This window comes from Pavona decussata, unplaced genomic scaffold (genome assembly GCF_977016875.1).
Source record: "Pavona decussata unplaced genomic scaffold, jaPavDecu1.1 SCAFFOLD_468, whole genome shotgun sequence".
Lineage (NCBI taxonomy): Eukaryota > Metazoa > Cnidaria > Anthozoa > Scleractinia > Agariciidae > Pavona > Pavona decussata.
In genome coordinates this window covers 312,138-324,146 of record NW_028145806.1, presented here as the reverse complement: position 1 = coordinate 324,146, position 12,009 = coordinate 312,138, and the positions used below count along the sequence as shown (strand labels likewise).

Below are 12,009 nucleotides of genomic sequence, written 5' to 3'. Positions count from 1 at the left end.
ATAGCGCCTACGGTTTAAACTGTAGATACCCAAACCCCTATATTAAATTAAAGCTTATAGAGCTAGCTATCAAACTATACCAAGAATTTTGAAATAAAATGAATTGTCGAATTTTTCACGACCTCTAAATGAGAGCGTCCGAATCACCTTTTGAAAGCTACAAGTCAAAGCGAATTTTGTTTTTCGCTAATTTACTTTCCTCCTCAGTTTCCGGACCGAAGCGCTACAAACACTTTTCTGTGTTTTTCCATATTCAATTGTGGTGAAAAGTTACAGAACATTTTGATCGTACAAAAGTCGCTCTCGGAGAAAAAATATTTTAAAAGAAAAATCCGCAGACATATTTTTGTTGTTTATATGTTAAACTAGCTAGCGTCCAAATTTGAAGGCAAACGAACAAATTCCCTTTGAGTTTTAGTTCTTTAAAGTGTCCCCTTCAAGTGAAAAAATTGATTGGAGTAAACAGCGCTAAAAATTCGGCAATTCGATTTATTTCAAAATTATTTGTATATTTTGATAGCCAGCTAGCTCTATAAGCTTTAAATTGATATGGGGGTTCAGGTGTCTACAGTTCAAACCGGACGCGAGACACCTCTAAAGGTATTCGGCTCTTTCAGGTTAGATAAACATTCCTATCAAATCATTTACGTCTATTTGTGTGTTTTGATGCCAAAAACTGATAAAACATGAAATTACCAAGTCACGGTACGAGAATTTTCCATTTACGAAGAAATTTCTTTAGAGAAAAATACCGTCTGAAAAGCTGCCGAGAGAGTGTTCACATCAATGATTAAAACAAAGCCGCTTTTGCGGGGTTAAAGTACAAAACATCAACAAATAATGCACCCACGAATGCCAAGGAACAAGCTCACAAGATGCAGACATGAAACAATTTACCCTTTGCGTGCCACTACCAAGGACATTCCAAGTACACACGCTAGATCAGTCATGGAAGAATTTACCTTTTGCGTATCAACTACTAAGGGACATTCTAAGTGCAGCGAAAACCATTTTTCTTTAAAGAATTTGGCTGTGGTATACCTTCTATTCCATCTTCAAGGTATTTTAAACATTATTTTTCTTTGTTTAAAATCGAAACCATGGTAAGATTGTCTGTTTCAAAGATCGCAGTTAATGTTATTCAATTGCAACATAGGGGATGTTTTATTGTTCACTATGATATCTCCTGAAATCATGATTAGAAGATAGCAGCTTTCGCCTTATAAGGCTTGGTCTTAATTTTTATTATTATTATTATTATTATTATTATTATTATTATTATTATTACTATTATTATTATTATTATTCATCTATGCCAGCTCAATGGCGTACAGGAAGAGTTTGTTTTTAAAATATGGAAAAGCTTAACCGCTGTTTCAGGCAGTCGTTAGAATTTTTTTGTGTGGTTCGATGCCGAAAGGATATCCAGAGAAAAATCTTGCGTATCATCGTAGCCTTTAAAAGCCTTTTTGGCTCTTCTCGGCTACATAAGGCTCGTCAAACAATGCTAAAGATTCATTTGCATGTTTTGATGCCAAAACTGATAAAACATGAAATTACCAAGTCACGGTACGAGAATTTTCCATTGACGAAGAAATTCCTTTAGAGAAAAATACCGTCTAAAAAACGGCCGAGAGAGTGTTCACATCAATGATTGAAACAAAGCCGCTTTTGCGGGGTTAAAGTACAAAACATCAACACTCAACGCACCCTTGAATGCCAATGAACAAGCTCACAAGATGCAGACATGAAACAATTTACCCTTTGCGTGCTACTATACCAAGGACATTCCAAGTACACACGCTAGATCAGTCATCGAAGAATTTACCATTTGCTTATCAACTACTAAGGGACATCCCAAGGGCAGCGAAAACCATTTTTTTTAAAAGAATTTCGCTATGGTATACCTTCTATTCCATCTTCAAGGTATTTTAAACATTATTTTTCTTTGTTTAAAATCGAAACCATGGCAAATTGTCTGTTTCAAAGATCGCAGTTTATTTTATTTAAGATAGGCTTTTGATATTTCCTGAAATGACTTGTAACCATGTGGACTCAAGAAGATAAATTAATTTGTTGCTCTGATTAAAAATTTTCTATTCGTATTTTTATTCATGTACTCAAATATTTTGGCTATAATACTATAGCCTTCTGCAGGGAACGTGATGAAAATTCTAAAAATGCACGAGGTTACGTGACTGAAAAAAAAGCAAATAGCAATGATGTTTATTCAGTGATGTTTCATAGCTGTGATCGATAATATAATAAGTAGCTGTAAATGTATTTTCATTGCCCGTGCAACGGACATCATTTCCAACTAAAAAGATGATTCCTTTTCATTTGTACGCGCCTAGTGGCTTATTTTTATTTATACAGGGTCTCTAAAACTTCAATTTTTCTTAACTGGGACTTTTACATCAATGCACGCAATTGTTTGAACGTTCGTCGTTACAATTATCTCACTTTTATTTATCGGAAGCTAATCTAATCTTAAAGCGCTGTATTTGCGATGTCTGATAGTTTAAAGTTTACACAGTAATTTACAGCGGCACCCAATGTTTCTTTTCAGTAGAATGACTCATTACTTTTATTTTATTTTCTACACGGTTTGTCCCATCTTAAAGACTTTCACATATAGGTATTTATTCCAATTCCAATTCTGATAGACTACCTGGATAAAGCGAAAACGCCTGTCAGCAAAATGATATCCATTATTGACGTTTGCAAGTAAGGCGCCAAACACGTGTAACATGCATGGTTGATGGAAAGATTCTGTACGTGATCAAAATAATTTTATGGTGTAAAAGCTAATGCATATGCAAACTGTATTAAGATAAATTGAGACGATGACTTATGGGCAAGTGTAGTCAGAGCAGCCGATCGTTGGAGAACTACTAAAGCTTTCTGTACAAGAGTCAAGAGAAAGAGCGGTGAAACCAAAGGAGAGGTAGGGGCTTCTGTGATTCAAATAACCACGTAAAGCACCCGTCTGCGAGGGTTTGAAGTTGTAATGGTTACTCTCGTAGACTTAGCGTTGATCGTCCGAAAAGCGGAGACACCAGCTTTGTGAGTAGAGTATACAGAACGCTACACCACATGTTCACGAGAGGTTGGTTGGTCTAATCCATGCGATGTAACCTTCGATGAAACCACTTGTTTTTATATCAGTCGCTCAAACAAAAACAGGCAATATTGTTTTAAAAAGGGGAGCAGAAATGTTGATCTGTATCATCTCAACACACCCTGGACGCGAGATAACTTATGAAGAAGGGCTTCAGTTCAATTGCACAAATGAGAATTCCCACTGAGTTATGGCCCAAAAGCGCCAATATCAATGTAAGCGCATCTTACGAAAATATATGCCGTGATGAGATTCTCAGTTCTATTTCAAATAGTTAAGTTTCTAAAAGAGCAGCCCAAAATTGCACAGCTTGAAAGAAAGAAAAAGAAATCGAAGCTTCTATCATATTTCAGGCTCGTCAGTCAAGTCAGTAAGTAAGAACTGAGTTTTTATTTTACTGAGCAAATGAAACAGGCAAATGCGCGGTATAGAGTATCGAGCGTTGGAAATGTAAAGGTTATCCTGAAAGTGTTTGGTTTTGTTCTCTCAGCAGAATCAAAGATGGCAATCAGGGAAACAATGTTCTTCCTTATCCTCATCATGTTGCCAGTGTCGTTGGAGGCAAAGCGTTTTGGGAAGGCTCGAAGTAATATTGAAATATACGGATTTAATATTTAGATATAACCCGTGTCAACGCGGCTACTTCGGCGCATACAAATTAACAAATATTCCAAAGAGTGTGGTAATCCCATAGGCAGCCACTGAACATTTTCAAGTTAAAATGAATAATTTACAAAAGCGGGTTTCGGGTAATAAACGTGCAGGCAAATTTTTTTCTAGTGGACAGCTTTCTAGCTTGTTTTCTATGCAATTGGAGAGGAACAGCGAGAACTTTCGTCCTAATTGCGACCTAACTACATTTTAGTAGCATAATTTAAAAATTCCAAACAGAAGAAGGATACACAATAGACAATTAAAAACAATCACAATTACGATTTATTTATTTTTTTGTTTTACTGGTTAAAGCCCTTGAACATGTTGGCGCCAAATCAATTATATCAGTTCAGGTTTATTTTATTCCGGTGTGGAGATAGTGCCTCCTTAATCTAACTTAACTTTACTCCTTAGGATTAACTTGGCATTTTTTTCTCTATATTAATTCATATAGGAGCTGTACTCATATTTGTTAATTATCAACAACTGTTTCCACGATATTGTCACAAGGTTAATTATTCTCGTATCTTTTTTTCACAGTGAGGGCAATTTTCGCTCGGGATTCAGGATCCAGCGGAGACACTTGCACCGACAATTGTGTTGTAAAATGTAAGTAGACAAACAGATATCCTTGATAAATATAGAACAGTTAAGCAGAAATTTAAAGGTTGTACAGTAAAAATGGTTCAAATAGATGAAGAAAAAGTGATCAAATTCCCATCCAGTACCTACATACGTACACACACATATATATAAATACATTATGATCGATGTAGATTACTTATCTTACTCAAAAAGCGCAAAGGACCATATTAAATGCAAAGAGAAGATGGCATTATTTTTCACGATAACTACGCAAAAATCACTGTTACACATACAAAATTTAACTTCATCAAAATATGTAAACGTTTGTCTCCAAATGATAAGGAAAGAGGAGTCGATTAATTTCTTTCATTATACTGCGTAGGTTGTCCATCGAACTGGGTGCGATCTGGAGACTCATGCTATTACGTGGACGATACGCCAACCCCAAAGTGGAGCGATGCTCGAGCAGCTTGTCAGAGTATGGGAGGAGACCTCGCTGTAATCAAATCAGCCGAAAAAAACAGCTTCCTTTTCAACTTGGTAACTGCACAGTCAACGGTCACCACGGGAAAAGCGTGGATTGGCCTGGAGAAACAGGCCGATGACTCCAAATGGTACTGGATTGATGGCACCCCACTGGAGGGGAATTATGAGAACTGGGAGGCAGGGGAACCAAACAACGCAGGAGGCCATGAGGACTGCGTCCATTTTTACAAATCGCAAGGAGGATGGAATGATCACAAATGCGAGATGACGGGAGAGTGGCTTGGCCTGGATCAGTCCCCCGTCATTCTTTGCGAAATGCACCTTTAGACATCAGGTGCCTTCTAAATCAAGCAGCTGTGAGCCTTATCCAAAGTTAGTTGTTTCGGACTCTTCTAATAAGCAAGATATAATTGTAAGTTAAAGGTTGAGAGCACGACATTTGCTCGTTAGATATGAAACTTGATCATGAATCTGTAAGTTAATATCAATGCTCAGTCAGCTGAAAGAAATAAAAATGGTGTTGGGCCGGAACTTTGTGTAATGAAATTAATGATCCAATTCCTACAACGGTGGGTTGCAATTGGTCTGCAGCAAGCTTACGTTTGTAATATCCTGAAAGCGGACAACTTGCGTAAGTGGACACCTTTTTTAAGGACCGAACGAGCTAAAATAACCCCCTTAAGCGCGTGCATGAGGACTGGTATAACAAGCGCCGAAACGTGTTTTATTTTTTGCCACCATAGTTTCTGATATTTTTATTTCATTTGTTTTGTTGTTTAACCAAGGGTTCTTCAATGCCCAATACTAAAATTAACACCGAAATATGTTTTAATAGTTTGAGGAAAAACGACAACAGTTTTGATTTTTAAAGACATGTTTGGACAGCTCTTTTGTCATCTTCCAAATAAATTGTTTTAACAATTAAAAACAAAGTTGAATTTATAATCAGTACGTACAAATGCAAATGAGAGGAGAAAAAACTGTAACATTCTCATCTGAAACCTTTCGAATATGTTTTGCTTTATCCACTTAACTTTTAATTCATTTTTCTTGTATTCTGACCTGACAAGAGTTCTTATAACCTGATTACAGTCAATTTACGTCACGCGTGACCAGTATTTTCGAGAATGAAATGAATATTTGAATTCTTCTTTGTAATGTCTGGCATTTGAATGGACTGTTGAACATTTCTCTGGAAATCTTTTCGAAAAAGACGCATTGGAAGAAAAAAAAAACGATTCAGAATACTTGGGAAACAATTGATATTCTTGAAATACTTAATGCTGTAATGTAAAGAAAAATCCAAAGCTTTATACCGTCAATAAACTAGGGAAATTTCAACGGAAACTCTGAAATCTCGTTGCCGTTGTTTAAAACTGACGTGTAAATTTCAAAACTCATTTCAAATTTCAAAAATACCAGTCACGCGTGACGCGGATTGACTGCACAATCACCGAAAGTAAACCACTAAACTGCCTGAGTCTTTTCATCTCATTTGTGTTGCACTAAACAGACCCTCACAGCGTCTATATTGCCTAATGGGCTGATCACGGGTGGCCTCGAGTTAATAACATAGTTTGTCGGCAACGCATTACCCTCCCCCCACCCCGTGAAACGAAGCCTTGTACCTTGCTAAACTTCTTTCTCACACACTTTGCGAATACATTTTAAATATCAAGTTGTCTCTGAAGCCTCGTGCGTAATTGAGGGAAAATTGCAAGAGTAGTTCTCCTGCCGGAATTTTAATTTTTTGATTTTTGGAGTTTCAATTTTGGAACATTGAAAATAGTTTGGAAATAGCTTTTTTTTTCAGAAAGGAGAAGCCAAATAACATTTTTTTAGTAAACTAATTAATTTCTTATTCGATGGTTTTACATATAATAAATCGCATATCACGATTTGTATCGAACCTTAATTTTCATCGGTCGAGGATAATGAATATTTAAGGAGCTGCAACTTTTGAATTTGCTGGGTCTAAAATTTGGGAAAAAATTCCCTCTAAATTAAAAAAAAAATCTCATATAATAGCTTCTACAAGCAATACAAATTGTACCTTTTAAATACCCAATGAATATTTGATTTCTCTGCCCTCACTATTAATTATCATTTCTATTGTTTTTTATGTAAAAATTGTAGTATGTTTCTATGCAGTCTTATTATTCTTTTCTTTTCTTTTGTTCTACTAGTTAGTTGCACAACTATACAGCAGTTACCAATAACACGCGACCTTTTCCCTTCAAAAGGCTCCGATAAAGTTGCGTTTAATTTGGCGGGCGTCAATCATAGAAAACATTATTTAAGTAGCTCAGTGGTAGAGCATCCGAACTAGTAATCGGAAGGTCTTAGGTTCGACTCCTGATAGGAGAACTCGGATTTCTTTTTTTTCCGAGTATGGCTGCGTCACTTTCCAGAATAATCATCATTCTCATTCATTCACCAGGCTGGAAATATACCATCACATTTCTTTCATATACCACCGTTTGACATTCAAATCCTAGCAGTATGCAGGATGTTTGTCCCATGAACCTAGTTTAATGACCTTAGCACCCACGAGTCTCCTGTAGCTCAGTGGTAGAGCATCCGAACTAGTAATCGGAAGGTCTTAGGTTCGACTCCTGATAGGAGCACTCGGATTTCTTTTTTTCCGAGTATGCCTGCGTCACTTTCCAGAATAATCATCATTCTCATTATTTAAGTCGTTGAAATTATTTTGAATTCTGAGAACATTTCAAGGCAACAGAACCAAATATAAAAGTTGATTTCCAAGCCAGGTATCTAAGAGAATGGGCATTGTTTAGGGGCGGACCATTAGAAATCACGGGAGGGGGGCGGGGGTAAAAAAGTTTTAGTGGATGAATTTTTGTTAGTCCAATTTGTCTGCATGTATTTTTTTTTTCCGACTTGGACGTTCTGCACGACTTTTTTTTCACTTTTTACAGTCTTCACAGCCAATAACATCACGGCTTACTGACAAACGACCAATAACATCTGGACTTCGTTGACCAATCAGGTTAACAATCAGACACGTATATACCACCTACTGACGTTCCACAATTCACTTGACTCTGAGAAGGACTGTTTGTGGTGACTTGTGACTGACGTTTCGACAACCTGACATACAACGTTACAACAGACTGAGGTGCCGCGTACCGCAACCACCTAAACTCTACGGACTACCAAAACTACACAAACCTAACATACCCATGCGACCCATAGTCTCGTTCTGTGGGTCCCCGACTTACGAACTATCCAAATACTTGACTACTATACTGAAACCGTTGACAAACGAATCCCGACACAAACTGCAGTCTACCGAGACCTTTATTGACGCTATCAAGACGGTACAAATACCTGACGACTACAAACTTATGTCTTTTGATGTGAAATCACCGTTCACCAGTATTCCACTTCAACTGGCTCTAGACTGTACTGCTACCGCCATCGAGAACTCCACGACAAAACTGTCACTGCCTACAGATGACTTAATGGACTTACTGAACCTCTGCTTAACGTCCACGTACTTCCAGTACAACGGAAAGAGTAGTTAGATGTTTGAGGGTATCAGCTCACTTTTCAAAAAATGATAAAAAATCCCATACGAAACCTTATAAATCCAATATTTTTCCTAACTCCTGCAACGGAGACACCATAAACCACACATTATCTCACCCCAATTACTGCATAAAATACTATTTCAGCCTTTGAATTCAACCCTAACTCCTGCAACGGAGACGTCAAAAACCTAAAAACCTAAATCCTCGGTTTTTCAAAAACCTAAATTTTTATCCTCGGTTTCTCAAAAACCTAAATCCTCACTTTCATAAATGACACCAAACTGATTCCCAACTTACAAACAATCATCGATTAAATCCAACCAACTCATCAATCGCTGATTTGAATGATGAATACAATATTTTTGAACACCAATTTGGATAAAAAAATAATCATTATGGTTGTTGTGTGACTGGATGCCGTTACTGTCACGCGTGACGTTGTGTGACTTGTCACGAAAATGGACAAAACCCTGAACGTGGGGTGCTCGGTTGGCTGTTTACTTGCCTGGCCCCAGCCAGGTCTTTTTCCCGCCGCTGACAAGGCGGCTGTCCCTTCCCAGTTTACCTCTGGGATAGAGGTTGAGTCCTGGGACGAACTCTGAGCACCCCGCTGTAAACCAGTAGGGCCTGAGCGGGCTCACCCTGGAGGTACCGTCTACTGGAAGACATCCCACACTACTCAGTAATTCACCATCTGCACAAGCCGTTAAACAGGTTTCAGTCAGGGGCCAACTGACACCACCCTAAAGCTTCACCAGAGTTTGTGAACTAATATAATAATGGCCCGATTACCTATATATTACACTCAGTTCTGAAATTTTTACACTTGTGGTGCTATTTTTCTGTATATTGCGTAATATTGCTTGATTTGGATTAACATGCATGCGCTTTCATGCATGTTCACGATGACACAACCCAAAGCGGACTGGACACTAGTTTGTTAATACACGTGTCGGCCATTTTGTCGCCATTTTGTGAAGAGTGTTTGATGTTTATGGTTCCTGTTTTGGGATTTTTGAACATTTATCTCTCCACTTTCATCGTTCTGATGTTTGTAGACGCTTTTTGAGGTAAGAATATCATTTATCTTGCACACAACAATAGATTTTTTTTATTCGATCGACTCGCTATCGAATATTCGTGAGGCCGTGAAATGAGCTTATTTATTTTTGTACATCGACTAAATCCTTGATTGGGATCCAAGAATTAAAGGTATCATTGTATCCTTTCCACTTTACCAAAGCTTGTTTCTTCTTGTAATCTCTCCTGATAACTTTATCGATTCTGAATATCTCCTGTTTGGCTTTCAATAATTCTGGTTCATAAAAACTCCCTTTAATCTCTTCATTATTGAGATCTTTCAGTTTATAAGTGATTGGATTCGTGTATTGTATTTTATCGATAATGAAGACCCCTTCTGACCAGTTTTCTGTATAACCTCGATCAAACAGCTTTCTTTTATACTTTGATATTCTAACCTTTTCACCAACTTGAAATTTTGCTTGGGATGACGATTGTGTTAAATTGCCAAATAGATTGAAGTAAACAGTCCCTTCATTCTTTTTCTTGGATGCTTCTGTCGGTGTCATTTTTATTGAACTGTTTTTAGTGTTATTATACTGCTTCAATATTTTAGGCAAAATATCCAGATACATTGTATTGCCTTGAGCAGTGAATCGTTTCCACATTTTATTTTTAATCGTTCGATTCCAGCGCTCAACAACTGATGACTTCTCTTCATTTTCAGTCGAATACAGTGTAATGTTATGTTTATTGAGCAAGTCTTTGAAATGTTTGTTGTAGAACTCTGAGCCTTTATCAGTCCACAGATACTTTGGTTTTCGACCCTCTTTGAATATGCTTTGAAATGCTTTAGTTATAGTCTCACCTTTTTTATCTTTTAATGGAACAATCCAACCGTATTTACTAAAAACATCTATAGTCGTGAGAAGATACCTATTACCTTTATTCCATTTACTGAATTGTTGCATTTCAACAAGGTCAGCAGCCCATATTTCATCAATATTATTTACAATAACACGCCGCCGAGTAAAGTTACGTCTTATGGGTTTATGCAGCTCATTAGCTAATTCTTCTTGCCAGTTTTCCTCTTTACCCGACGGCTTTTGACGTTTTTTGGAACCCCAAGACCCAGTTTCTGTTTTGTATTTATTGCATTTCTTGCCAACCAATGTCCCCATTGTCGTTCGGAATATGGAACAGCATCCAATGACTTTACCATCTTTTTGTCAGCTTTTAATTTACATTTTTTGTCATCTTTGCAGACTGAATAATCAACATCATGTTGCATGGCTATTGCATCTGTTTTGCCTGTTGGTTTATCGTATATTTCCAATATTTGCCCTGTTTTGGGGTTATATTTTACTTGATTCTCCAAATCATTGTATGGACCAGTGTATTTATGACCAGGGAATACCCACCCAGCTTTGGGTTTTGGGAGCTTACCAATCATTTTGTGTATATCAATTGAACCACCGCTTTTGGGTCGTCCTTTGATTCCCTTTTCATACTCATCCCAATTTGGTGGGTGCCAACCAATTGAATCATAGCTTGAACAACTTGGTGTATTGTGATATTTGCTTCCAATCTTGACCATGCTTTCACAAGGATAATCTTTGTATTTTTCTAATGTCTTTTTCCCAGCCTTGCCAGACCAAAATTGACTCGATAATATGCCAGTATCTGTGCTAAAAGCACTTTTGGCAATGTCTCCAGATTTGTATCTATCAAAGACTTCCTTTGTTGATGGAATTAATGTTCCAACAACATCCATTGACTTCGACGCAACCTTACCTGGTGTACCGAGTTGTTCCAAAATTGTATTCAAATTACCACCAGCAAGTTCTTTTCGGTCAGTTTTGTACCTTCTTTTTGGCCTTACTTTGGTTGATAATTTATCAAACATCTCTGATCCAGTCTTTTGAACAAAAGGTGTTGCTTTAGAGATAGCATAATCAATAGCTTTTTTCTGCAATTTAGGGTTTCTAAGTGCTTCAGACCCATAATATCGACCCATTTCAACTGCTTTCTTTCCCAACCATGGTAATGCATGTTGAATTAACATATCAGCACCAGTTGATGCTAAAGTATCCATTATGCCCGCCCCTTCGAACGGGCTATTTAGTTTCCCTGTTTTTTAACAAATTTGGTTTTAGTTATACCACATTCAGCACATGTACAGAAGAACATGAGCCGACCATTTTTGGCTTGCTTGTAATCTGCAAGCTGAACACATTCAGTTTCTTTCTTTTGTTTAACACAATATGATTTGACAATTTTATATCACTATATTAGATTAATTATCATCAGAGTCAGACTCATAATCCGTCTCATAATCCTCTGACTCAGAATCTGTTACCAATGTACACCATAAACATAATTTTCCTGAAAATTCTGTGTATTCATCACACTCTTCACAATATCTTATATCAACCATTATACAAATTAATTAGATAATTTTTTAAAATATTGGATTATAAAATTATGATTGACACTTTGATTGTTCATGTCAAAATGTGCATTGTGGATTGTTTTCAATATACTTGTACCCTTTTGTCTCTCAAATAAATAATACAAACACCAATAGCC

General features: G+C 37.1%; 4 protein-coding genes across 5 annotated transcripts in view; 3 read left to right on the top strand and 1 right to left on the bottom strand.

The window, feature by feature from the left end:
* LOC146450301 (calcium-activated potassium channel slowpoke-like) overlaps window positions 1-12,009 on the bottom strand; it is a 161,333-nt gene that overhangs the window by 21,832 nt on the left and 127,492 nt on the right. The gene's annotated exons all lie outside the window — the stretch shown is intronic.
* Window positions 1-12,009, top strand: part of LOC146450303 (uncharacterized) — a 154,152-nt gene that overhangs the window by 49,391 nt on the left and 92,752 nt on the right. The window lies entirely within an intron of this gene.
* Window positions 1-12,009, top strand: part of LOC146450305 (uncharacterized) — a 126,333-nt gene that overhangs the window by 49,330 nt on the left and 64,994 nt on the right. The gene's annotated exons all lie outside the window — the stretch shown is intronic.
* LOC146450307 (C-type lectin domain family 4 member M-like) lies at window positions 2,185-5,377 on the top strand. Of its 2 annotated transcripts, none has more exons than XM_085100477.1 (4): window positions 2,185-2,947; window positions 3,612-3,707; window positions 4,316-4,384; window positions 4,743-5,377. In XM_085100477.1, exons 2-4 carry the CDS (start codon window positions 3,623-3,625, stop codon window positions 5,171-5,173), a joined length of 585 nt encoding a protein of 194 aa, XP_084956603.1. In that variant the 5' UTR covers window positions 2,185-2,947; window positions 3,612-3,622; the 3' UTR covers window positions 5,174-5,377. The 2 variants fall into 2 exon arrangements, with proteins under 2 accessions (XP_084956603.1, XP_084956604.1); XM_085100478.1 differs by having other exon boundaries at window positions 2,187-2,947; window positions 3,615-3,707.